Here is a 25014-nt window from a genome sequence, read left to right on the forward strand (position 1 = left end):
GGGGATGGGCCTGGGAACGAGTGCCCAGGTTCTGCTGCTGACCAGGCTGTTTGAGAGGGAATGCTCTGCTGGGTGATTCATGTTTCATGAGAATAGGAATTGTGACACCGAGGAGTTCTGGCTCCAGCTCTGCCCCTAGCTCGTTTTGTGACCTGGGCCTGAAGACCCGCATCTGGACAGGGAGGGCTTTTCTAGATACGCTCCAAGCACCTCTTGAGCTCTGAAATGATGCGCTAAAGAAGGCAGAGCCACATCCAGGCATATTCTTTCTTTCTTTGGGAGCCCAGCATTCTTCTAAAGCAATAGTTCTTTTTTTTTTTTTTTTAAGGAGTGGCACCTGAGCTAACAACTGTTGCCAATCTTTTCTTTTTTTTTTTTTTCCTGCTTTATCTCCCCAACCCCCCCCTGTACACAGTTGTATATCTTAGTTGCAGGTCCTTCTAGTTGTGGGTTGTTGTGGGACGCTGCCTCAACGTGGCCTGATGAGCAGTGCCATGTCCGCGCCCAGGATCCGAACCCTTGGCCGCCGCAGCAGGGCGCGCGAGCTTAACCACTCAGCCACGGAGCCAGCCCCTAAAGCAATAGTTCTAATATTTTATGAGATGGACCCCTCGAAGAATCTGCCCGCAACGCCCTACCCCTGCAAGATGCGCACTTAACCCGCAAACCGAATCTTGAGTTCAGTCCGTCCGGCAGTCCCTGGCTAAGAGTTGCCTGTTACAGAGTCTGAGGCTCATCTTCAGCTGTTCGGATCCCTCCAGGCCGGGAGGGCCGAGCAGTGCGGCAGCTCCTCTGCCTTTTCCTGGGGTTGTGCTTCATGTCCCACCCACTCAACCCTGCTACTTCCTCTGGTTCTCCCAGAGAGACCCTGCCCGTCTCCTCCTCAGAAAGGGCAGCAAGTGCAGAGGGCTTGATCTAGGCGAGTGGGTACCAACCCTGGCCTCATGTCAGAATCACCCAGGGACTTTGTAAAAATAATCTGAGGCCTGGGTCCTATCCCCAGAGAGTCTAATATTTAATTTTACATATTTATATATACATATATATATAATTATATTTAAGCTTCCTAGTTGGCTCTTGTGTGCATCCAGTGGACAACCACTTGTCTTAATACTGACACTGATTGTGGGTGGGCCCAGGAAGGTGGTGAGGGTACTGTCATTTGACCTATTGGGAGTGGGGAGTGGGCGCGGCGGGAGTGGGCTGTGGTCTGGGCTCTCCCTTCCTCTTGAGCAGCTGGGAGGGTGTAGCAAGTCCCCCAGCCCAGGCAGCCAGCACTGGTTTCCTGAAGTAGAATCTGAGACAACGCCCAGGAACAGAAAAGCAATACCTCAAGGGTCTCTGGAACGGGCAAGGAGAGGCCCAGGTTTCCCCTTGTCATCATCCCTGTTTCTTCTCCCAGTGCTGTCTTCCCTGCCTCTTTGGAGCTGTAACAGTAATCCTGGCTCTCTTTTCCCCTGATGCTCACTTGGACCAGAAGGGTGGAGCCAGAGAAGCTGAAATCCCCGTCCCATCCTGGTCCTGTAGCTTCCTGGGCCACACTTACTGCATTTCTTCTCTCTTGTCCTCTGAGTCAGAGTCCCCATATCCCCCAGGTTTAAGGCCCTCCCTCTCTGGCTTACTGAATCTGGGTGGGGAAACTGAGGTCAGGAGGGGCCCTTTCTGAGTGAGTCACCAGAGCTTAACTCGGATGCCTCCACCCTCCCCTTTCAAGCTCTGCTGACACAGTTCATCAAACAAAAATGTGAGCCCCCCAGCCCTCCCCCATGTTTGTGTGAGCTGGAGTGAGGCGGAGAAGGGCACGTTTGGAGCCAAACCCCAGCCCCTCAATCGTGGTGCCTGAGGCTGCCACAATTGTTGCAAAAGCCCAGCACATAAAAATGGGTTTGCTTTTATGGCAGACTCCAAGATGTATTTGGCTCTTGTGATTTGCCAGGACCCAGGGTCATGGTCACCTGGCCAAGGAGGATCACTCGTGTGCACAGTCTCCCTCGTCCCCTCCGTGCCTGGGGAGTCCAGGTTTACAGCTTGGTGAGAGGCAGCCGGTGGCGTCACCACATTCCCCAGCCCCCTCCCCCATCCGCCCACCTCCAGAATTTCATCACTGCTTGTTGTGCCTCTAGCTCAGAGAAAACCAGAGACGTGTCTGTTTTTGGTAAATAACTGCGTGAAATTCCCCACCCCTGTCGGGAATCTTAAGGGGGAGGCCCAGATGTGCCCTTCTGCGTGAAGTACTCTCCTCAGCCCCAGGCAGCGTGGGCTCTAGGTTTTCTAGGTCTTCAACCGGGAGCAACGACAATGGTAGTTAAAATGCATGGAGCCCTTAACACATGGCAGGTGCTTTGCACTATTGTCTCATTGACTCTTTACAACAACCCTGTGACGGAGGGGCTTCTCCTGCCCCCATTGTGCAGGAGAGGAGACCAAGGCTCAGAGAGGGTAAAAGACTGGCCCACAATATGTTGACCTAGGTCATGGGGGCAGAGCTGGATTTCAAATCCAGGCAAGCTTGCCTGTCAAACTTGTGTTCTTGCTCAGTATACTCTGTTAGGACACGAGACAGGGTGACCTGAGGTCAGGGGATCCTGGAAAGGGCACATTATACGTACATAGACACCAGTACCTTCCAGGGGACCATCTGGGTTCAATTGTACAGGTATTCATTGGGCCCTTGCTGTGCCTCGACTCTGGGCCAGGCTTTTCTGATCTGGGCAGGAAACTAGAAGTTCCATCCCCACCCGTCATCTGCAGCCCCAGCTGTGCTCACCCCAAGGGGCCTGAGGCTGCACAAATTCCTTGGACCAGTGCCAGTGCTCGCTGATGCTTCCCAGTCATGGGAGGCCCGCCCTCCCCACCACGCCGCCGCACAGACACATGCACACTCATTTCCCTGGAGTCAGCCTCCATTCGTCCAAAACCACTCTACCCTTTCTCTGCAGTAGAACAAGGTCCTTCATTGAGCCCAACCCTTGGGGCTGTTCTGTCACGTCCCCTGGCAGTACCAGAAGGAGAAGCTGTGTCCCTTAGCCCTGGGGTCCTGGCAGTACTCTGGGGTGGGGGAGGGACTAGACAAGGCTTCTCTCTGTCCCAGATGCTTCTGGCTACCCTGCAAGGACTGAACAACAGCGACTGAGAACCTCAGAGTAGAACCGCAGGGGTGGGCTGCCCCTGCTGGAGGAGAGGGGAGAGAGGCACCGATCACTGAGTCCCATACGGAGCACTCACTGCGGGCCGACTCTGTTAGGTGCTGTACTGCATTGTCTCCCTAAATCCTCTGCAGCCCTGTAATCCCTCTTTTACAGAGGAGGAAGCACATTGCCCAGGCAACTGCATGGCACAGCTGGGATGCAGGTCCCTGACGTTCTGTTGTTAATCTTTATCGCTGAATTTCTTCTTCCTTTTTCCCAAGAACTAAAAACTCAGGGACTAAGTCAGGGAAATGGGGTACCAGGGAGTTCCTTCCCATGTGACCCAGTGGCAGAGGGAGGAGGGAAGGTGGGAAAGGCGAAGGCTTCCTGAAGTCAAGAAGTCTTGTCCCACTTCGGAAAGAGCTTTTGACGTGGAGAGGACCTAAGAGAAAGCTGTGTGGTCCAGGGAGCTGGTTCAGGAGAAGACAAATGGAGGGCATGAGATGTCCTAACCTTGAGTGACAGGTCCGGGAGCAGACCTGGAAAGCCAGGGACGGGGGGAGAAGAAGAGAGTTGGTGTTGGAGAGATAGCAGAGGGTTGTGGGCAACAGTTCCTCCCAGCCCGGAAGGCTGACAGACCTCCGGATCTTGGGTTCAGATCTTGGCTCTGTCACTTTGGGGAAGTGACTTCACCTTCCCAAATCTGTTTCTTCATCTGCAAGATGTAGATGTTAAAACAGGGTTGAGGTGAGGATGAAGAACAGTCATGTTCTTAGCGTAGTGTCTGGTACATAGACAGTGCTCCATAAATACCATCCATTGTTACTATTTTTGTGTAGTATTACTATTCTCTTTTGGGCAGTACTGGGGGCATGGTGTGAATTGATGACTGAAGAAATGGATGAATCCCTGGGCACTCTAACGGGTTCTCTAGGAAGCTTGGAGCAGAGAGGCCCAGGCCAAGAAAATGTACATTGTAGGCCAGGAGTTGGGAGTTGTGTATGATGCATTTTTTTAAAGCTGCAAATTTAAGCATAATTAGAAGTTTATGTGAATGCCCAAGCCATAGATTTCCAAACAGGTCATTAGGAGAAAGAGAGATGTGAAAGGGGCATTTCTCAGGCAAGGCTCCCAGTGGCCAGGTGTCTGGCCTGTAGTGTGGACAGAGGAGACCAGAGGTCCTTAGGATCTTCAGCCCTAAGGAAATTGGGTTGAGCCACGGTCAGATGCAGAGGAATCCAGATGGGGCCTTGCTTGAAACCCAGATGCCTGGGATTCTGAGACTCTGCTTACGTATATACCCTTTCCCAGCCCGTCTGTTTCCTGGGCCTGGAGTTGGCTTGTGCCTTTAGAATCGCTGTGGGTGTTTGAAAGGCAAGAGTCATAGTAAGACGTAGTAAGCACGATGTCATAAATAGCAGATAACGTTTACTGAGGACTTACTTTTTGCCCCACTTTGTGCTGTGGTCTCACTTAATTCATCACAGCCATGCCAGGTAGGAATGGCTCTGAGCCCCACTTTACAGATAGAGAACATAGAGCTCAGGAAGTGATCACGTTTGCCCAGAGTAACTTGGTCAGTAAGTGGGAGAGGAGGGACATAAGCCACATCTCTGCCTGGTCGTTTTCATCGCCCACCTTCTGGGGTCCTAGTTTTGTCTGGTTAGAGCCAGCTCCTTTGCCCCTTTCCAGGACCTCAACAACAACTCAGTAGCTCATCTGTCAGAATTCCCTTGATGATGGTTTGCAAATTGTTCCCTTGGCTACAGGTATGAGCCCAGTTACCCAAGAGCGAGTGCAGAGTTGGCCCCAGTCCTTGATCATTGTCTCTTTTCTCAAGTTTTTGGTATTCTTTCTCCCTTTCCTTTGCCCTGTCTGCATTATTCCCTGTCCTCCACTCCACTGAGGTGGTCAGGGAGGTGATAACAAGGTTTTCAAGGAGGACAGTCAGACCTGTAATGGTTCCTTCCCAAGGCCTTCTTTATGTGACCAGCCTGGGGCCTTATTCTTGCGAGCTCCCTTCTGGGTCGAGAGAGGAAACCTGGCTCATCTCCACAGGACAGATTCAGGCCCTCGGACAGTGGGGTGGGAAGGAGTGTTACCAGATCACCATGGCATGGAGTAACCAAGGGAGGCTTTCTGGAGGAGGGCAGGTTTAAGAGGTCCATAAAAGACATAGAATTTGAATAAGAGGAAGGAGGCTATTGCAGGCTAAAGCCTTGAATCTTAGCCAAGTGTGGAAGTTTGGATGCATGCGGCATGGGGAGAGCCCCAGGGAAGGTGGGGCTGTCCTGAGCGGAGTCTTCCTCTGGAGGAATAGGAGGTAGGGAGTGCCCTGGAGATGAAGGTGGTGACTGGGGTAGGAGTTCTTGAACTTGAGTCTGCTGGTGCTGATGGCCATTGTAGGCTCCTGGTCAGGAAGGTGACATCTTGATGTGCTTTAGGAAGATAAATCCGTCTGGGTGTGTGGGACAGGTGAGAGGGGGAGAATATAGAGGCAGAGAGCCCAGTTAAAAACAACAGCGAGCGTGTATTAAATATGTTCTTTTTTTTTTTTTGAGGAAGATTAGCCCTGAGCTAACTACTGCCAATCCCCCTCTTTTTGCGGAGGAGCACTGGCCCTGAGCTAACGTCCGTGCCCATCTTCCTCTATATGTGAGATGCCTACCACAGCATGGTGTGCCAAGTGGTGCCATGTCCGCACCCGGGATCCGAACCGGCGCACCCCAGGCCGCTGAAGTGGAACACGCGCACTTAACCGCTGCACCACCGGGCTGGCCCCTAAATATGTTCTGTATGCCAGGCCACTTTCCGTTCTTTCTGAGCTCACCGAATCTCAGAGCCACACTGTGAACTGGGCACTGTGATTACCTTCAGACTTTTTCAGTGAGGAAATCAGTGCTTGGTGTGGTTCCAGGTGACTTGCCCAAGGTCCAGCTAGAAAGTTGGGGAGTCCAGACCATCTGATTGCAGAGTCCAGGTTTTAACCACTATATACCCCTGTCCTCCCCAGTCAGAAAGGAGGCTGTTTGGATAGGGGAGAGCAGGTAGAGGCCATAAAGACAAAGAGCAGGCATACAGCAAGAAGAGCGGGCCTGGGGCAGTAGGAGGAGCTCAGATTCCAGAGGAGCAAGTTTGGTCGATTGGGAGCACAGCAGGTGTTTGAGAGTAGGAGTGAGGGAACCAGGAAAAGTTACTCTGGAAGCAGAATGAGTGTGTTTGATCTCACCTGTATGCGGGACAAGGTTGGGGGTCGTGGAAGGAGAAAGGAGAGGAAATTGGAGCAGAGGGAGCAGGCTGTACACAGCTCTCCTGGGTTTGTAGGAGTCCCCCACCCCGCTCCGCTGACATTCCCTCTTGTCCCCTCTGCAGCCATCGTCAGCCAGTGGCAGCAGGAGTCCAAAGAGAAGGTGGTGTCCCTCCTGCTGTCCCACCTGCCCCTGCTTCAGCCAGGCAACACGGAGGCCAAGTCGGAGTACATGAGGCTGCTGCAGAAGGTGCTGGCCTACTCAATCGAGAGCAATGCCTTCATCGAGGAGAGCCGCCAGCTGCTTTCCTACGCCCTCATCCACCCGGCCACCACCCTGGAAGACCGCAACGCGCTGGCCCTCTGGCTGAGCCACCTGGAAGAGCGGTTGGCTAGCAGCTTCCGCAGCCGGCCCGAGCCCACCTACCACTCGCGCCAGGGCTCAGATGAGTGGGGGGGGCCCGCAGAGCTGGGCCCCGGGGAGGCAGGGCCAGGCTGGCAGGACAAGCCACCCCGGGAAAATGGACACGTGCCCTTCCACCCACCCAGCTCTGTGCCGCCGGCCATCAACAGTATTGGGAGCAACGCAAATGCAGGTGAGGGCGTGGGGGTCCCAGGAGGCCATGCCTACTTGAAAAGGGTCAGACTGGGCTTTCCACTCAGTCTATGGCCCCAAGCAAGTCACACAGCCTCTCTGGGCCTCAGCTTTCTGAGGCAGTGCAGAGGTTGTGAACTGGCGTTCCCAGAGCCGTATCTGACCTACAGACGCATTCTGTTGAGCCCAGACTTGACAAAACTTTGATTTTATTTTGTTGTGTTTTAAAATAAATTTGGTGATATAAAGAATCAGGGCTTTTCCCCTAAAAATCCAGATTTCAGCTTCTCTTCAAAAGTCAAAAGATCTGGCACTTAAAGGCCTGAATTCCTGGTAGCAGTAACAAGATGGAATTGAATATCGTCCAACCCCCTTAAGACGTTGCACATGTGCCCCAATGGGCCTCTGTCCCCACCCCCCTCTTTGGGCATGTCTGATACCGTCCTGGCCTCTGAAGGCATTAAGTTAATAATGACGATAATCTGAGATCCCTTCCAGCTCAGACATTCTGGGTTTTTGGATCTGGCCTCAGCTTACAGCGTTGTTTCTGAGAAATCTGTGTTCCTAAGCCTGTTTGTGTAAGATGTAAGTCACGCAACGAGGCGTTAGTAATAGTAGGTAACATTGTTGAGCGTTCAGCATGCTCGGTGCTCTTTTATAAGCACTTTTCAGACATAATCTCATTTAATCCTCATCACAGCTGTATCATTAGCCCCATTCTATAGATGAGGACACCGAGGCTCAAAGAGGTGAAGTCATGTATTCCAGGTCACACATAGGATAAGTGGTGGAACGGGCCGAGGTTCGGAGGGAGGCAGTCTGATGCCAGAGCCTGCTTCTGACCTCTTGTGTCGTCCTCCAACGAAGTGGTCTTGAAAGGGGTCTCTTAGTATGCGCCCAGAGGCACGGGTGAGCCGGAGGAGCTGGTATTCCAGTGAGTTTTTGAAATGTTAGTTGAAATGAACAGGATAAGGGAGAGTGACGTTTCCAAGGCTTGGTGAGGTGACATGGCCTGATTCAAGGCAAGAGGTCTCCAAGGTTTAACCTCAGGTTGGCCGATTCCCTTTGGCTGGCGCTGCTTAAAGCAGGCCAGGAGAGCGTGCCAGTGACATATCATTTGTGCCAACAGGTCTTGCGCCCAGCTCTGTGGCACCTATTACACATCAGTTGCCCCCTGAGCCTCTTTCTTGCCCAGTTAAATATGAATGTCCTGCTCACCTGCCTCCCTCCCACGTGCTGGCAAGAATCAGGGAATATAGAGGGATAGGATGGCATTTCCGGGGATTCTAGCAACCCAAGGTGTCTCGAACCTTGTTTTATAGTCTCAAAGCATTACAGTCTCTGGGTCCAGATTGGGAGGATATATTAATAATGATAATTCTAGCTAAAATATATTGGGTGTTTAGTCTTTGCCAAGAACTGTTCTGAGAACTTTATTTATACATATAAATTCCTTGGCTGAGTCACGGAAAAGTCACTTGCCCAAGGTGGCATAGCCAGAATTTAAATCCAGGCCATCTGGCTCCACAGCTCGTATCTTAACTGCTATGCTACATTGCCTCCTCCTGAAAATGACCCTCCCAAAGATGCTCAGACCTCATCAAAGAGAGGGGTCACCCATGCAGGCTGCCCATACATTGTTTCCTCCCCATGATGGGGACAGCAGCTATTAAAGGACCAAGCTGGAACAATGTTGGACAGGGGGTTTGAACCAGGAGAGAGAAAGGAATTGGATGTTCCAGGTAAAGGGCACAGCATAAAGGTGCAGGGGTGGCAAACTGGACTATGGTCCGACTGGAATGGAGAGATGCGAGGATTTAAATGAGTAGTAGCAGTAGCAGATATTCTTGTTGACCGTGTGCTTGCCTCCGTGCCACGGATTTCACGTGGAAATGGAGGCAGAGGAAGCAAATGAAGTGACTTGCCCAGGATCATACAGTATAATTGGTGGCAGAGCCAGGATTTGAACTCAGGTCTGTCTTGACTCCCAGATCTCAGTATGTTAGGGCCACATTCCGGGGGCCCTTGAAGGATAGGGTGAAGCTTTTCAATTTCAAGCAGTTGCAGGAAACAGGAAACCATTAAAATATTTTTGAGTAAGGAGCAAGGATTGGCCTGTAAGGGCAGGCAGGGTGGGTTTGGGGTGCTGCCAAGGACAGACCAGGGTTTCTTGGAGAGTGTGAGGCCCTGAATCTCCGACCGGCATTCCTGTTTTTATAACTCCCATTCTGAGGCCAGCCTCCACCCCAGTGCAGGGCTCCTCAGGAACTGCACAAGCATTCCAATCAGGATAATTTCCTGCCGTCTCAGCCTTGCTGCTCCCTTCTTGGCTGAGGCACCAAGACAGGCAAACAAGCCTGTATTGAGGGTTCCCCAGCCCTCCAGAGCGTGCCATCTCATGGGAGTCCAGAGGCCTGGAAGCTTGAGTAGAGGACCCCCGAGGTCATGGGCAGGGGTGGAGCCTGGCCTTAGGCCAGTGCACTGCCCTCTCCCTCAGCTGACTTCCTGGCTAGGAGTATAGATGATGTCGCAGATTAGGGAAGGTGCTCTGGGACCTGTACCAGGCTGGTTGTCGTTCCTGGTCTGAGTGGCAGTGGAGCACTGGCAGGAATCCAAGCCTTTGCATCAGAAACAAGATTGGGGTTCTTTTGTCTCTGCCTCCCAATTCCTTGTGGGAACTGGGGCAAAGGGCTTCTGCTCCCTGGGCCTTGATGTTCTCACCTACCCAGAGTGAGGCTTTTTGACTTTGTTTCCTTTTCTTCACTTGAGGTACTTCTGGATTCCTTCTGTCAAGCTCAGAGGCCCCCTTAGCACGTTTAGGACCGCAGGTGCCCTCCTTTTGGCTTTTATGAAACTTTGAGGGTCCCTGTGTGTCATGCCCTGCACCTGATCCTGGGAATGCAGACGTGATTGGGCGGGGTTGCCATCTGACAGAGGCCTGGAGTCCTCACGAGCCCAGAGTTCAGTGGAGCGGCAGGCTAGCGGAGGAGCAGTGAGTGCTCGGCTCGAGGTAGCAGCGCAGGGGCCCGGGAGCACAGGCTGGAGTCACAGAAGAGGGAGCACTTGAGCAGAGGGCTGAAGGCTGAAGTGGCTGGCAGATAGAAGTGGAAGAGCGGTGAGCTCAGCAGGAGGAATAGCACATGGAAAGGTCTGGAAGCTTGTGGTCTGGAACCACCTTCCCTGTCCTGACAATGGTTAAAAATCAAGCTGGATCCCTCTTCCCACCTCAGGTATGAGATGGATGGAGGCTGTGAAACACCTCGTGGAAGAGGGCCTGGGCTTACCCAGAGCCCCTGGGTCTCATGGGTGGTTGGTTTGGGCTCAGTACAGGGAAAATCTTTGGGAGGTGGTGAGGACCAGTGACCAGGATGTTGAGGAAGCAGTTTATGTACTTCATTCATTTGCTTTACAAGTACAGTGAAGCAGCTCCTCTGGGCCAGGCCCCACTGTAATTACTGAGGAGACAGTGGTGTTGAAGGCAGGACAGGTCCTTGCTGTCACAGATCTTCTGTTGTATGTTAGTACGCAAGTAACCAAAATAAGGAGATACGGTTATTTCAAGTTGTGATAGGTGCTGTAAGAAAATGAGACAGTGAATGTGGTAGAGTAAGCAGGATTGTTGGGGGCGGCTACTCAGGGACGGCCTCAGAAGAGAGAAGACCTCACCAACTGCTGAGGTCAGGAGGATGGAAAGAAAGAGCGAGGGCGGAAGTCCTGAGGCCAGAACAAGCTTGGGTGTTCCCGAACAAACGTGCAGGTCAGGGCAAGGCTAGAAAGACGTGAGCCGAAGGGTGAGTGGTGGGACATGAGAGGTCAGAGGTGAGCAGGGCCCAGGTCCTGCAAGGCCTTGTAGGTGTGTGGAAGGGTTTGAATTTGATTCTCAGTGTGAAGGTGGGACTTAAGCAGGGACTGACTTGGTCAGATTTTTATTTTTAGAAGGATCAGTATGGCTTCTGTGAGGCGAATGGGCTGTAGGAAGGAAGAATGAAGACAAGATACCAGCAAGGGACACCAGTGACTCGGACCAGGGTGCCAGCAGAGGAAGTGGAGAGGTTCAGAGAAGTGGCTGACAGCTTGCCCATGAGTTGGATGAGGGGGATGAGGGAACAAGCAGTATCTGTTAGGCCGTTCCCCTCAGGCCCAAGGGTCCCTTCCCCTTGTTGGATTCTGGTGCCGAGCCACCATCCATGGCACTGACCAGGGGGCATGTCTCCTGTGGTCACATCTTCAAGTCTGATGTCTTCTTGCCTCTCTCCCTCTCTGGCCAGGTCTCCCCTGCCAAATACACCCCAGCCCGCTGAAGCGTTCCATGTCGCTCATCCCCACGAGCCCCCAGGCCCCTGGTGAGTGGCCGAGTCCAGAGGAGCTAGGGGCCCGGGCTGCTTTCACCACGCCCGACCACGCACCCCTCTCACCCCAGAGCAGCGTGGCCTCCTCTGGCAGTGAGCAAACGGAGGAGCAGGGCTCCAGCCGGAACACTTTCCAGGAGGACGGCAGTGGCATGAAAGGTACAGTGTGGGGCGGGGGTGGGCGGCGGCACTAGAACCCTCTGGAGAGAGGTTTCTGCAGAGCTTAGAGGACAGAAGGAAGCTGATAGCTTCCCCTCTGCTTGTCCACCCCCACCTTCCCCCAAGTAGGGACGAGTCTGAGGGGAGGAGACAGTCCCTGCCCTTAGGGAGACAGAGAGCAGAGAGCCCCCTGCGGGCCCTGGTCTGATAGGGAAGAAGCCCCTGCCCTCAGACTCCCCAGTCTGACCAGGAGGCCAGGACACAGTGGTCACTGATGGACAGAGGCTCCAGGAGGACTTGGAGAGACATCAGTGAGGTCATCCTAGTACACATCCAGTCAAGCAGCGCAGAAGGGTCAGCCATCCTGATCAGGGAGAGCCACCTAGAAGGGTCTGGCTGGGCAGAAGAAGAAATAGCTCTGGACCCCTGGCTTCCCCCTACCCCTCCCGATTTTCTGCAGCTTTTTAGGCTGCCTGTGGTTTATGCCTGGGCCCTCCACACAGCCCTCCCTCTGCGCTGATCACAAGGGCCAGGCTCCTGACCGCTGCTCCTTCCTTTTCCACAGATGTGCCCTCGTGGCTCAAGAGCCTCCGCCTGCACAAGTACGCGGCCCTCTTCTCCCAGATGAGCTACGAGGAGATGATGACGCTGACTGAGCAGCACCTGGAGTCTCAGGTGAAGCCACAGGGACCGTCAGCGAGGTGCTGGGGACAGCACCATGTTGACATTACCCTTGCAGCCCGAGCCCCCTCCATCTCTCTGGGCCTTGTTGGAGCACCCCAAATACCTCACCCTCCCATTTCCAGCTTCCTTTCCCCTTCTGCCCCTACCACAGAATGTCACCAAAGGTGCCCGCCACAAGATAGCCCTGAGCATCCAGAAGCTGCGTGAGAGGCAGAGCGTCCTCAAGTCCCTGGAGAAGGTAAGGACCCATTATCCCCATCTCCAAGGCCAGCTGGCTGCCCAGTGGCACAGTAGACTCAGGGCTCTGTGTCGGCCTTGCTGCCTGAGTGGCCTCCCCTTGGGGTCCCCAGCCCTCATGTCTGACCTCCAGTGGCCCCAGCCCTAAGGAGCCAGGCTCCGGGGACCAAGTGCAAGTCAGCTCCTAGGCCTCACGTGCCTGTGACTAAGAGGCTCCTTCCTCGTCTGTCCTGGGCTGTACCTCCAGACTCTGCCTGTTGACTCCGTCCCTTCTCTCTCCTTTCGCTTTTCCATCTCTGACTGGTCTCTCTGGTAGAGCCGAGTGTCTCCCTGTGTGCATGATCTCTCTGTCCATTTGGTTGTTTCTCATCCACTCACTCTCCTTCCTATCTGCCTCGATGGGCACTCCTTTTCCCTTTCTCTGCCGCTTGTCTTCTGGTCCCCCCCTTCAGTGGCTTGGTCTGAGTTTGGTCCCATCCTTGTGGGAGCCTGAGGTCCCAGCATTAAAGCACCTTCTCCTGAGCTCAGTGGGACTCCACGCTGAAGGGGAGAAGAGGGAGTGTATGTGTACAATGTGTCCGTGTACATGGGCTTGTGGTGCCCTTACCTGCCTTGTCTGTGTGCTGGAACCAGGGTCCTCCAGCCCTCTCCAAGCCCCGTATGACCCCACTTGTGTAGTCATTCTGCATTGCCCAGGGGATGAGCCCGTGATTCTGGCTGTGTCCTCGTCCCCAGGATGTGCTCGAAGGCGGGAATCTGCGCAACGCTCTGCAGGAGCTGCAGCAGATCATCATCACCCCTATCAAGGCCTACAGTGTCCTCCAGGCCACGGTGGCCGCCGCCGCCGCCACCCCTCCTGCCAAGGATGGGGGCCGGGGGGAGCTGCCGCCGCCAGGTGCTGAGCCTCCCCTGGCTCACCCCGGCACGGACAAGGGCACTGAGGCCAAGGACCCTCCAGCTGCAGAGAGCTACCCTCCTCCACCAGCTCCAGCTCCCACTGATGGCAGCGAGCCAGCCCCGGCTCCCGTTGCTGACGGAGACATCCCCAGCCAGTTTACACGGGTGATGGGCAAAGGTGAGACCGCCCAGGGCCCAGTAGGAAGTTCTGGGGCAGAGGGCCAAGCGACCCCAGGCAGCAGGGATCGAATCCAAGTTAAATGGTAGGAGCAGAGCTTTTTAAAGCGCCCTGGAAACTAGAGCACTGCAGAGAGTGGCTGAGACAGAGGGTGGCAAGGCCTCTGCCCTCAGCTGTGTCCAGGCTGATGGTAGGAAACAACCCTTACCCTCAGAGCGTCTCCAGCCCGAGCGGAGGACAGGCAGTGGGTCAGTGGAAACTGCCTGCAGTAAAGGGTGAGCAGCTAAGGCAAATCTGTTGGTTCTCTCAGAGGGGACGGAAGTCCAAGGATGGATGTGGTGAAGCTCATGATGGGCTCAGCCTTTCTTAAGGCAGCATGGCGTAGCAGACTTTACACTTGGGTCTGGATCCTTTTAGCTGTGTGACCTGGAGCAAGTGACTCAACCTTTCTGAGCCTCAGCTTCCTCAGCCTAGAAAGGCCCACCCTGATGAGATTGTTACAGGAGTTAAAGGAGAAGAGGTATCATTGACTTCATCTCTGCCTTATGCCAAGCAATATGGTGGACACTTTCTATATCCTCTTGGTAACCTTGGCACATAGCTGATACTCATCCAGCCTGAGTTTCCTGTCACTCCTTCTGTCCTTCTGTGCCAGCCAGCTGGGACCAGGGAAGCTGGAGCATGACAGAGGGCATGCTGGGAGCTAACGTCCCGCCCTTTCCTGTGTCCCCCAGTGTGCACCCAACTGCTGGTGTCCCGACCAGATGAGGAGAATATCACCAGTTACCTCCAGCTCATCGAAAAGTGCCTGACTCATGAGGTGAGGCCCTCTCCACGGCTCCCGAGAAGCAGGGCGCTGCCCCCTCCCTCTCAGGCCTCCCGCACTCTCAGGACCAACAGGCCCTGCCGCCTGGCAGCCACCCCCATCCAGCCCTCATGTCACCAGTGCCGGGGTCACTGGATGCCTTCACCTGCCCCTCCTGACAGAGCAGGTTCTCGGGCCTCCTCTGCTGCTCCCTCATGGCGTTCTGCACAGTTGTGATCGCACGTGTGTCTTCCCCCTGCTCAACTCTCAGCTCTGTGCGCACAGGGCCCCTCCGCGTCCCAGTGTTGCCTGGCACAGAGCGGGCAGTTGGTAGACGTTTTAGCAAACGAATGGAAGGCGGATCTGGAGAAGCATGGCCCCCTGCTTCACCCTCCTGACTCTCTCTAGGCTTTCACGGAGACGCAGAAGAAACGGCTGCTGTCCTGGAAACAGCAAGTGCTGAAGCTGCTCCGGACCTTCCCTCGCAAAGCCGCGCTGGAGATGCAGAGCTACCGGCAGCAGAAAGGGTAGGCGGGCGGCCTGGGCACAGGCGCCTTCCAGCCCCGGGCCCTTGCTGCTGGACAGACAGTGCTTAGAGGGGAGCTCACACTCTGGGCTGGGAATCCGACTGTACCCCTGCAGTCTCTGGGTGACAAGTCACCCCGTGGAGACTTTCCCAGAAGAAACTCACGATGTCCTTACCACTAGAATAGGGTGCTGGGGTGGCAAAACCATCGCATGTCCCAGTAGCAGGTCCTTGGCCTGTCCCTTGTTCTCACCTGTGTGCAGAGGGCTCTGAAGTCCCTTCTCACCCCAAACAAAAACCAGAGTGTTAGACTCAAGACGTAGTTGAAGTTAGACTAACTGCTTGAGTGGACACGGGGGAACCTTCGCATACGCCCCGTCTCCGTCCTGGGTCAGCCTTGGGGCAGGAGGAGACAGGCTTTGTGCGCAGGGACTCGGACAGGGAGTCCTGTCTCGGAAGAGGGCTGTGTTCTGTCCTACCCACGGGGACTGTGGATGCGGTGAGGAGGGTGGACAGGTGGGCCCATCTGCCTAAACTGACACCCTGCCTTCTGCTCTCTCACAGCTGGGCGTTTGGCTCCAACTCACTCCCCATAGCTGGTTCTGTGGGGATGGGGGTGGCCCGGCGGACCCAGCGGCAGTTCCCAATGCCTCCCCGGGCCCTCCCGCCTGGAAGGATGGGCCTTCTGAGCCCCTCGGGCATTGGGGGCATCTCCCCCCGCCATGCCCTCACCAGCCCCAGCCTTGGGGGCCAGGGCCGACAGGTGAGCCGGCTAGAAGCAGAGGACCTGGCGCTTCTGGGGTTGGGGTGGTAGTGCCTGGGACGTGCGTGCCCATACCTTTGCGTCTGGGCCCGGCTTAAAGGGGAGGGGTTCCCCTGCCAGCTCCACCACTCCTGGGCCTGGGCCTCTTCTCCACTCATTCACTGCTTTCTCGCTCCCCGTGCCCTGTGCAGAACCTGTGGTTTGCCAACCCCGGAGGCAGCAACAGCATGCCCAGCCAGAGCCGCAGCTCTGTGCAGCGCACCCACTCGCTCCCAGTCCACTCGTCGCCCCAGGCCATTCTCATGTTCCCTCCAGGTAAGGTGCCCCCAGCCTTGAGACTCTGCCCCGACAACACCCTTAGCTGGCCTTTCTCTTCTTTTCTGGGTCTCGTACCCACTGTCCCTTCTCAGCTGCCAGAGTGCCTCTCCCCGTACCTCCCACCCCTCTGTACCCATCTCCCCGCATCGTGGGTTTTCTTCTACTTGCCCCCTGCTGCCCCTGTTTCAGTTTTATATTTTACATCCTGCTCTCTCTCTCTCTCTCTCTCTCAGTGTTCTCTCCCCTTACTCCCACCCCTGCATCTCCATATCTCCCTCCTGTGTCATAGTCTTAGTGTCTGTGTTGCTCTCGGCCATCCTGTCTTTGGAGGATCATTAAAGACTCCATTTGGAAGGGCTGGAGGGGGTGGGAGAGAGTGTTGAGGTTTCTGTGGAGGGGAGTCCTGCGCATCAGTTCACTGGCATTCTGTCAGAAGCCAGGTGAGCAGACAGGACCCAGTAGACTTCAGCTCTTAGAGCAGGTTCTACTCCTAAGGGTGCTGGCAGGGGAGAGGGCCGTTCTGCCTCTCTTCACAGACAGCCTGGAGATGGGAGCTCAGAACGAGGGCGAAGGGGCAGGAGGGAGCTGAGCGCCCTGCCTTCTTGGTGAGTGGGGCTTGATTCCTCCACCCCGAGCGGGGCCCTCTGCAGGCCGCTGAGGCCCAGAGGCCGACAAGGCTGATCTGGAAAGAGCTGCCTCTGCAGAGATCTTAGTTTTGCGAGAGACCCTGAACTCTTCATGTCATAAACTGCCAAATCAGTAGGGAGCCTTAATTATGAGACTATGTGGGCTGCCTTCTGTCGAAGGGGACCTTGTCCGTTGTGCTCATCCTAGCGCAGGGCTTGCTATGCACGGGAGGCATTTGTACGCGATGTTAGACGACTGGATGGATGAACTGCCCGAGCACAAGTAACAGTCCCCTTGCGCCTCCGTGCCGCGCGCCCGCCCCAGCTGCACACGCGACTCACACTTGCACAGGTGACCTGCTCATGGTCAAAAAGCTTTTTGTTAGGGAGAGACAGGTAGTGGTCTGACCTGGCCTGAGCTCAGGATTCAGGGAGGACGTGATGAGAAGTCAGATTAGAGGTGGGGGCAGGGTCTCCCTAACCCGGGCAACTGCCTCCTGGCGGCAGTGAGGAGCCGAGGAGTGGTTTGAAGCAGTGCGGGACGGAGTCAGGTCAGGGCTGCCCGAGGAGGTGGGCTGTGTCGCAGACGCCGGAACAGCAGGGCCTTTTGAGAGGCGCTTTGAGGACGAGCCCCATGGCTGCCGTCCTGATTCGCCCCGCCTGCCGGGCCTGCCCAGATCACATCCTGTCCAGAAGAACAAGTCCTTGTGGGTTGAGAAGGGTTCTCGTTAAGCTTCTGCACCAAGTACAGAGCAGGTCGTCAGTCGGACAGCACAGGGCTGCCCAGTGCCCAGCGCGGATGCCCAGACTGTGGCTAAGGCAGCGTGCGCTGTGTCCCCGGAATAGTCACTGCCTGTGTGTGGCCTCCAGGAAGCTCCCTCGGCTTCACATCACTCCCTCTGTCTGCAAGCCAGGCTTTCTCTGTGTTGTCCAGCCTCTGCCCTTGCTGTTGTCACCTCTCCTGCTTTGTGACACACCCAGGCCTGTCTCTGTCCTTCATCTCTGCCCCGTCACACCTTCCGTCTGAGTGCGTGTGTGTCCTTGTGTGCTCTGTCTCTGTCTCTTCCCTCTCCCTGCCCCTCCCTTCCTCTCCCCCATGCCAGCGCTCCAGTCCTTTGTCTCCCCAGCTCTCCGCTCCTCCCCAGGCCAGTCTTCACTGCCCCCGGTTCTCTCCCTCCCAGACTGCCCGGTCCCTGGGCCTGACCTGGAGATCAATCCCACTCTGGAGTCTCTGTGTCTGAGCATGACAGAACACGCCTTGGGTGGTGAGCATTTCCTCTTTCCCTGACCCAGCTCCCACCTACCCAGCAGCGTCTCCACCTCTGAACTGAGCCACTCAGAGTCATCCTGAGGGGTCCCGAGGGGAGGCCAGACTCCAGGGAGGGCCTGACTGGGATGACAGGCTACCTGAGCGCCTTTCCTCAGGCCTCCCGCCGGCTCCTGATCTTCCTCCCTTCCTCCCTTTCTTACCGCAGATGGGACAGACAAAACCTCCACCATCTGACAGGACCCACAGCCCAGCGCACCTATAGGCTCCCTGGGCGGCGGGCGGGGACCAACCCCCAACGGGCTTCTCGGCAACAGCGAGCGGGTGGGCTGGCTCAGCTATACATTCTAATATTTTTCTACTCTCTCACCCTTTTAACTTTTGTTTAACATTGGCACACGCCTTGCTCACTCCCAGGCCCGTCGAGGGATCTCTGCTGAGGCCCAGGGAGGTAGGGGGCAGCCAGGATGAAGGGGGCAGGGACTGGCCAGCCTGCCTGGCCCCTCCTTCCCTCATCCTCTACCTGGCCCTGTCCCACCCTGCCTCCTCGAGACCGCCGGCCGCCTGCCCCTCCTGGGGGAGCAGCCTCCCCGTCTTCTGGGGCCTGCTCAGCACCATCTGACATCTGGGGAGGGACAGCGAGGTAGATAACCTGCTCTCCTGAATGTCATTTGAGAGGAGGAGAGGAGCCTCTCCTCCGACCTCCTCCTTCCCATTCCCGTCATGCCCCGAGGACAGGAGCCACCCTCCTCTCACTCACCTCCTTTTGCCCTGTTTATCAGAGGTTCTCTACAATTAATTTCTTAGGCCTATTTAAGATACATATTTATATAGTTCTTAACGGTTTTTCTCTCTGATCATTCCCTCTCATTTTTAGAATCCCCAGGCCTCTCTCTGAGCCAAGAAAGTGGCAGGGGGAGCCTGAATTTTACGAGGAGAGAGGGCAGAGCCCCCTCCTCCAGACCCCCTAGCCCTTCCCCATGCCCCCAGCCCTGGCTGCCCTGATGCAGAGGTCGAAGGCGGGGAGCCGGGGCACCAGTGAGGTCAGGAAGTCTGTTGCCTTAACGTCCCCTTCCCCCACCAACACACACCCTTCTCCACTCCCAGGTCTGGGTGCTCAAAGACTTGGGGGTAAGGAATAGGGAAAGGGGATTGTTTGGTTTTTGGTTTCTTTCCCCATCGCCCCTTTTCTTTTGACCTTCCCCCACCCCCCATGCTGTCATGACCTCACTTAAGTGGAACACTATATCATAACCCAGAGTCGTCCCGGCCCCGCAGTCACACAGATCCTCTGGTCCCTGTTCCTACTGAGGGGTTGTGCTGGGGCCCAGGTGGAGAGAGGGGATTTGGGGGTTCAGCCTGTGGGGAAGCCAGGGTCCCCTATTCCAACCCCCTCGTCCCCCTCAACCCACCCCCCTCACTGGGACATTCTCAAGCTTTTCACACCGAAAAGGAAAAAAAAAAATGTTATTTTTAGATACATTTTATGAATAACTTTTGTTATGAATATGGCTGGTAACCATTGTGTATGTTATTAAAGATACAAAATGTTGGGAAAAAACAAAAAACCAAAAAAAAAAATTTTAAAACCACCGCCCTTCCTGCACTCTCCCCCCATTCCCCACCTTCTTGCCCCTGCCCACCTGGTCTGGACCTCCCTCAGCTCTCAGCCCAGGCAGGGGGAGAAAGCCAGGGGCTGGGGTGGCCCTGGGGACCTGCTACAGGTCCCCACCTCCTCTCCCAGTGCCGGGCTGGGTGGGGCGTCAGGTTTATTTATGTACCTCTTGCACACTCATCAACCTATGCAAGTCCCCCGCCCCGGCCCCTCCATGTTTCTGTGCCTTTGCTCGCTCCCCTCAACCTCCCAGGGCTTCTCTGATCCCCTCCCACCAGCCCCAGGACATGGGATGGACAGGGGCCACCTCATTTGGAAACAGCAGGGTGTTCCTCTTATAGGACCCTCACCTCCTCCCAGCCAGTCCTGTCTTGTTCACTTGTTCAGGGTGAGCTGGCTCTGCCTGGCCCTGGGAGGGGGCGAGGGACACCTCCCCACACACAACGGGAGGCAAGAGCTGCCCACCCCCCCGACCTGACAGCAGAGTGTGCAGGACGCAGGCGGCCCCACTCTGATGGGCAGGACCCTGATCCTCTCCTGCCCCGCCCCCCCCCCGGGCCCCTCCACCATGGTTTCACCCTCCCTTCTGTCTCCAGCCCCACTGGCAGAATCAGCTTTGAGTAACTGTACAGTGTTTCTCGCTGTTGGAGAAGACTTATTTGTTGGAGTTTCACTTGTTTAATGGTCTGGGCTTATTTTGGAAAAAAAAAAAAACAAAAAACAAAAAAGGATTCTGACCTTTGTTATGCTACATTTCATGGAAAATCTAGTGGTCCTGTCTCTGTGGCCTTTGCTTCTATCCCTTAAGCTGAGGCCATGGAGCACACAGGGTAGGTGTGGGGAGGGGGAGGAGGGGTAGGCGGAACGAGACCCCAGGGCCTGGGACCGAAGTAGAGAGAAGTCGGCTTTATTAACAGCGAAGGTTTGGAGGAGGGGAAGGGAACAGACAAAGCGAGGGGCCTGCAAATAGAACACTGGAAAAGCGCCTTCCTGCACGTCATCATCGTGTCTGTGCCAGTCCTGAAGGCCCTGGGACTCAGTCACTGTCACTGTCGGCTTCACTGGAATCAGAAGCTGCAGCTTCACTGCCATCCTGGGCTGAGTGCTCACTGCCACTGGGGAAGGGACTGGCGCTGCGGCTGCGCTGGCCACCGCCATCACTGCCGCTGTCTGAATCGTCACTGCCATGGGCCCGGCCTCTGTCCTCCTCATCAGAGTCAGCGTCGTCCTCCGAATCCGCGTCACTGCCGAAGATCTCCTCTTTGTCCCGGGCAGCCCGGGCCTCATCCTCACTGCTCTCATCCTCACCGCTCCCACTCTTGTCACTCGCCTCGTCCCTGTCACCTTCCTCCCGTTCACTCTCACTGCCTGAGCGCTCGTCCTCACTGCCTTCCTTCTCGCTGCTGCTGTCCTTCTCTCGCTCCTCATCTGTAAGGGAGCAGCGAGAAGTGAGGCCCAGCTTTCCAGCTTCCCAGGGCTCCCAGGGGTTGGCCTGTCCAGCCTCACCTGAGCCCCCAGCTTCTTTCTCTTCTGTTTCCATTTCCTCTTCCTCTTCCTCCTCGGGTTCGTGGTTCTCCAGCTGGGCCTTCCGTGCCTCCTGGAAGCAGCAGGGTTGAGGGGAAGGAGGGTGTTCTATGGGGCTTTTGTCCCTCTCCTCACCCACCACCCTCCCCACAGGTGCCCTGGGCCAGGGTCGCCTGTTACCTGGGCTTCCAGTTCCTTCTCGTTCATGTCCCGATGTTTGACCACAAGCAGGGCATTGGTACCTGACTGGACCCCAGCTTTGGCCCGGCGCTTACTCAGGCGGACCCTGCAGTGGGCGAGGCGGGGGGGCAATGTGGAAGATGTGGTTAAGGACCCCCAATGGGGGATCTGGTCTGACTTCGTTCTTACTACTTCACCAAAGCTTAGCCCACAACAGACCAGGATAAGTGCAGACTGAATAAGGGAGACGAAACTCAGGAGGTGGGACAGGACGATAGTTTCAAGAGCCCAGTTCGGTTGCCCTGCACTAAATTTATAAAGTATATATACACATATTGCACAGACAGAGATTTTCATGTGAATTAGTTACCACTTAAAAAGCAAAATCTAAGCTTCTGGATTTCTAGTTTGTAGAAAATAGGAAGCTATGGCCTCACTAGGCTGTTGCGCCCCCGAAAACATAGCAACAAAGGGTTGGAGCCCTTTGCTGGGCCGTGTCGTGGTGTCCCTTGGTTGCCAAGAGCTCCAGCTCACACACACCCCAGCAGACCACGGTGCCTTTTACATTCCCTGCCTGGCTTACGGGATCAGAATTTGTGATCTCAGCTTTAAGTAGAAACTCAAGGTCACACTTTCTTTCCCAACCCTTACCCCAAGGGCCCCAGCACAGCAGTCAACTTTTAGCCATCAGGGAAAAGTTGGGGGAGGGGGTGTCAGATTTTTGAATTTGGGTATCCAGCATCTCATTTAAAACATTGATGCTAACTATGTATTGCTCCATTCTTCGGCTATGTTACTTTCAGGTGAAGTCTCTTAATGTCGGGAAACTTGGCTGTCTACCCCATACAAAAGCTCTGATGTCTCCATTGTTAGGTAAAGATTTTCTCTGGGGTGTCACATTAACACCAGGTCCAGGCCACTTGCATGAGCCAGCTTCTGCTGCTCTTGCTTACTAACGCACATGACAACTCCTTAGGTACAGATGACCTCCAGGGTGGCCCTTGCACACCCCATGGTCTTAATTCTGTAACATAGGGCCGGGCTAATCTGAGATAGGAGTGTGCTGAGTACCTAGTCTCCAGTTCATTGTAGTAGACGCCATCGCCCTCTCGGAAGATGAAAAAGTAGTTTTCCTCGTAGCCCTTGCTAGCCTTGTTCTTCACGTTCCAGTTGTACTCGCGAGCAATCTTGTAGTCATACCTGAGGATGAGGGGACCAGGGTTAGCCCCATTTCCTCCCTATCAGAAAAGGAGATACTTCTCAGTCCCCAAAACCTCCCCCCAACCCACGCACACATCATCCGGTGCATAGTCCATCTCCTCTTCCTGGTCCCGCTTTCGCTTCTTCAGCGTCTCTTCCACAGGCAGGAAGTAGGCCACAAACTGGTTCCCTTCCTCATCCATCATGCCTCTGGTTGGGGGAAGGGGAGGAGCAGTGAAGAGTGACAAAGGGGCAGTAAGGAGCAGGCCAAGGTGGGTGCCAGGGCCACTTACCTGATCATGGCCTGAGACATCATCTCCAACGCAGCTGCACCACTTGTGTCCTTGGGGGCTGGGTCTGAGTCAAAGATTACCTGAGCACATGGGTTGATCCACATCTGGGGGGTGGACAGCACTGGGGTTAGACTGGGACAGGCAGAGATGGCAAGCTAACCCTCTCTGCCTCCTGCCCTGGGTCTGACCTTAAAATCTGGGAAGACAGGCATGACCTCCACTGGCGTCACCCGGGGCTTGCTGTAATGCTGGGAGATCTGGTGGAGGCGAAAACGGTGAGGAGGACGCAGAGCTCCAGAGCCACACCTCTGCCTCCCCCATCCCAGTCCCTCAATTACCGATTTCTGGGCATCCTCAAAAGTCTTCTCAATGGCTGTGATCTGGCTGTCCCTGTCTTTGTAGATTTCTTCCTCAGTGAACTGCTGCTTCACAGAAACTCCAATCCTAGGGGTCAAGAGACAGGCCTTTAGGGGCCATTGGACACAGCTGAAGTGTCCACGTTCCCCCTCTTCCCACAACTTACTTGACCTCAGGCTTCTCATTGGAGATGCCGTAACGGTTGAACTCGGTTGAGATGTACTCTGTCTTCCGCATCCATGGCACCACCTTTGCGTGCTGCTGGGATCTGGGGTGGGGGATCAGGTGCCTCAAGACTCCATCACCCTCCTCCCATCGGAGCCAGTCCCCACTCAGCACCCCCTCACCTCTTAGAGCTGGTGGGGGCCTGAATCTCCTCTTCCAAAAGCTTCTCATCAGCCGGATCTAGGAGTACTAGAGGGGAGCAAGGGAGCAGGAGCCCATGAGGGAGGCCCAGGCCCGGCCTCTGCTGCCCTAGAGCACGCCCTCCCCGCCTCCCCACACACCGTTGGGGTCAATGCGGTAGGTATCAGGGTTGATGAGGTCGATGGTGACCCCCAGGTCTGGCTCAGTCAGGAGGTCATGTTTGTGCTGTTTCTCCAAGGAGGTCGCCTTGTACTGGACGAACCTGGTGGGGAAACATGCCCATTATGGTTTCCTGATTCCAGCCTCTCCTTCTCCCTCACATCCCTGCTTCCCAGAGGCTCAGCTTCTCCATGGAGGAACTCAGAAGGGAGTTCCTCCATGCTGGAGCCAGAAGGCTGGCTCTCCAGTGGAAAGAGACTTGGACACTGCTTGCTTCATTCATCAACAGATACTCTTGGCGCGCCTACTACCATGTGCTAGGGACGACTCCAGGCCCCGAGGGAGCAGTCACCAAGAACAGCGGTCCTTGCCCTCAAGGACCTCATGTTCTAGATGAGCTGTCTCCCCACCCCATCATCCCCATCCTTCTCACCTGTTCTGGTCGAAGGGGTAGGTGATGAACTTGGGGTCGAAGGGGATGTCAGGGAGGCTATTGCAGTACTTGACTCGGCAGACCACTCCAGACCTGGGAACACAGCGGCTCAAGACCTGGCCCCCGCCGCCCCACCTCTGCTCCCAGCCCCCGCTGGCCCCCCGTTCCTGGGAAAGCACAATGGGGCTCACCTCTCAGGCAGAGTCCGGTGGGAATTGGGCCTGGTGGGCAAGAGAGAGAAAGATGGAAGGACGGGACCGACAGGAGAGTGAAGGGGGCTTCTCCAAGCTTCTGAGAGAGGGAGGGGGTGACAAAAGCTCACTCCTTTTGGTGGGGGCGCTCCAAGCGCTTTAATGGAGGGAGCCAAATATTCAGTTCCTTTTAGATAAAGTGTCCCTAAATGCTTTAGCGAGTGGAGCCAAGCGACCAACCTCTTTTGAAGGAGGTGTCTTCCAAGTGCTTTAATAAAAAGAACCACATACTCCACTGTTTTTAGGGAAAAGGGTCTCCAAACGCTTGACTCAATCCCTTCTGCATAAAGTCTCCAAGAGCTTAATCCCTGAACCCCACGGCAGGGGAGGAGGGGGCAACACCGCGTCCTTGGAGGAACCCGCCCCTCTCCGTCAAAGGTGAGCCCTCCGTGACGTCACGGCGTTTGCAACGAAGGTTTGACGTCACAGGCAAACCTGGGGGGCCGGTGACTTTGTAGGCAGACACCCGCACTCGACCCCCCGCCTCGCCGAAACCTGGAGAGATCTAGAGGAAAGCCCTGCAGCCGGCGGCGCGGCGTCTACCTGTGGCCATCCTCCCGCTGGGCCTGGGTCTGGATGGTGGGCGCCATGGCGACGAGGCGACGGCAGCCCGGACGCGATCCTTGCCGAGTCGCGGGGAGACGCTGAAAGGCGTTCCGACTTCGGCGGACGCCGAGTACGAGGCAGCGCTCGGGCTGGCGCCGCTCTCCGCGGGGGCTGGGTCAGGACGAGGTGAGCTGCTAAGAAGAGTTCCAGTGGAGACTCAGGTAAACGCACAGGCAGCGCCGAGGACAGCCTCGCAGCTCCGGCTCCACCAACTGCCGCCAAGACGCTGAGGACCCCACAGGGCGCCTCAG

General features: G+C 55.6%; 2 protein-coding genes across 7 annotated transcripts in view; one reads left to right on the forward strand and one right to left on the reverse strand.

Moving 5' to 3' along the window:
* The window catches only part of SAMD4B (sterile alpha motif domain containing 4B), a 34846-nt gene extending 15548 nt beyond the window's left edge, over positions 1-19298 (forward strand). For 4 of the 6 annotated variants that reach the window (XM_023649705.2, XM_023649709.2, XM_023649707.2 and 1 more), the window contains 11 exons: positions 6501-6971; positions 11239-11478; positions 12044-12153; positions 12314-12400; positions 13135-13474; positions 14209-14294; positions 14688-14806; positions 15370-15568; positions 15760-15883; positions 17694-17777; positions 17988-18148. In XM_023649705.2, the coding sequence (XP_023505473.2) occupies positions 6501-6971; positions 11239-11478; positions 12044-12153; positions 12314-12400; positions 13135-13474; positions 14209-14294; positions 14688-14806; positions 15370-15568; positions 15760-15883; positions 17694-17777; positions 17988-18016 (1889 nt within the window). In that variant the 3' untranslated portion in view covers positions 18017-18148. Of the gene's footprint in view, positions 1-6500; positions 6972-11238; positions 11479-12043; positions 12154-12313; positions 12401-13134; positions 13475-14208; positions 14295-14687; positions 14807-15369; positions 15569-15759; positions 15884-17693; positions 17778-17987; positions 18149-18196 lie in introns of those variants that run through there. The other 2 variants (XM_023649710.2, XM_070224398.1) reach the window with 1 other exon arrangement.
* A 987-nt stretch (positions 19299-20285) lies between these two features.
* PAF1 (PAF1 homolog, Paf1/RNA polymerase II complex component) lies at positions 20286-25007 on the reverse strand. Its single transcript, XM_001497960.5, has 14 exons — positions 24701-25007; positions 24098-24127; positions 23907-23999; positions 23455-23576; positions 23296-23362; positions 23115-23216; positions 22930-23035; positions 22780-22848; positions 22592-22695; positions 22392-22508; positions 22170-22298; positions 21099-21204; positions 20901-20991; positions 20286-20822 (listed from the first exon to the last, which is right to left on the reverse strand). Exons 1-14 carry the CDS (start codon positions 24745-24747, stop codon positions 20431-20433), a joined length of 1575 nt encoding a protein of 524 aa, XP_001498010.1. The 5' UTR covers positions 24748-25007; the 3' UTR covers positions 20286-20430.
* Positions 25008-25014: the final 7 nt, after the last annotated feature.

This window comes from Equus caballus, chromosome 10, assembly GCF_041296265.1.
Source record: "Equus caballus isolate H_3958 breed thoroughbred chromosome 10, TB-T2T, whole genome shotgun sequence".
Lineage (NCBI taxonomy): Eukaryota > Metazoa > Chordata > Mammalia > Perissodactyla > Equidae > Equus > Equus caballus.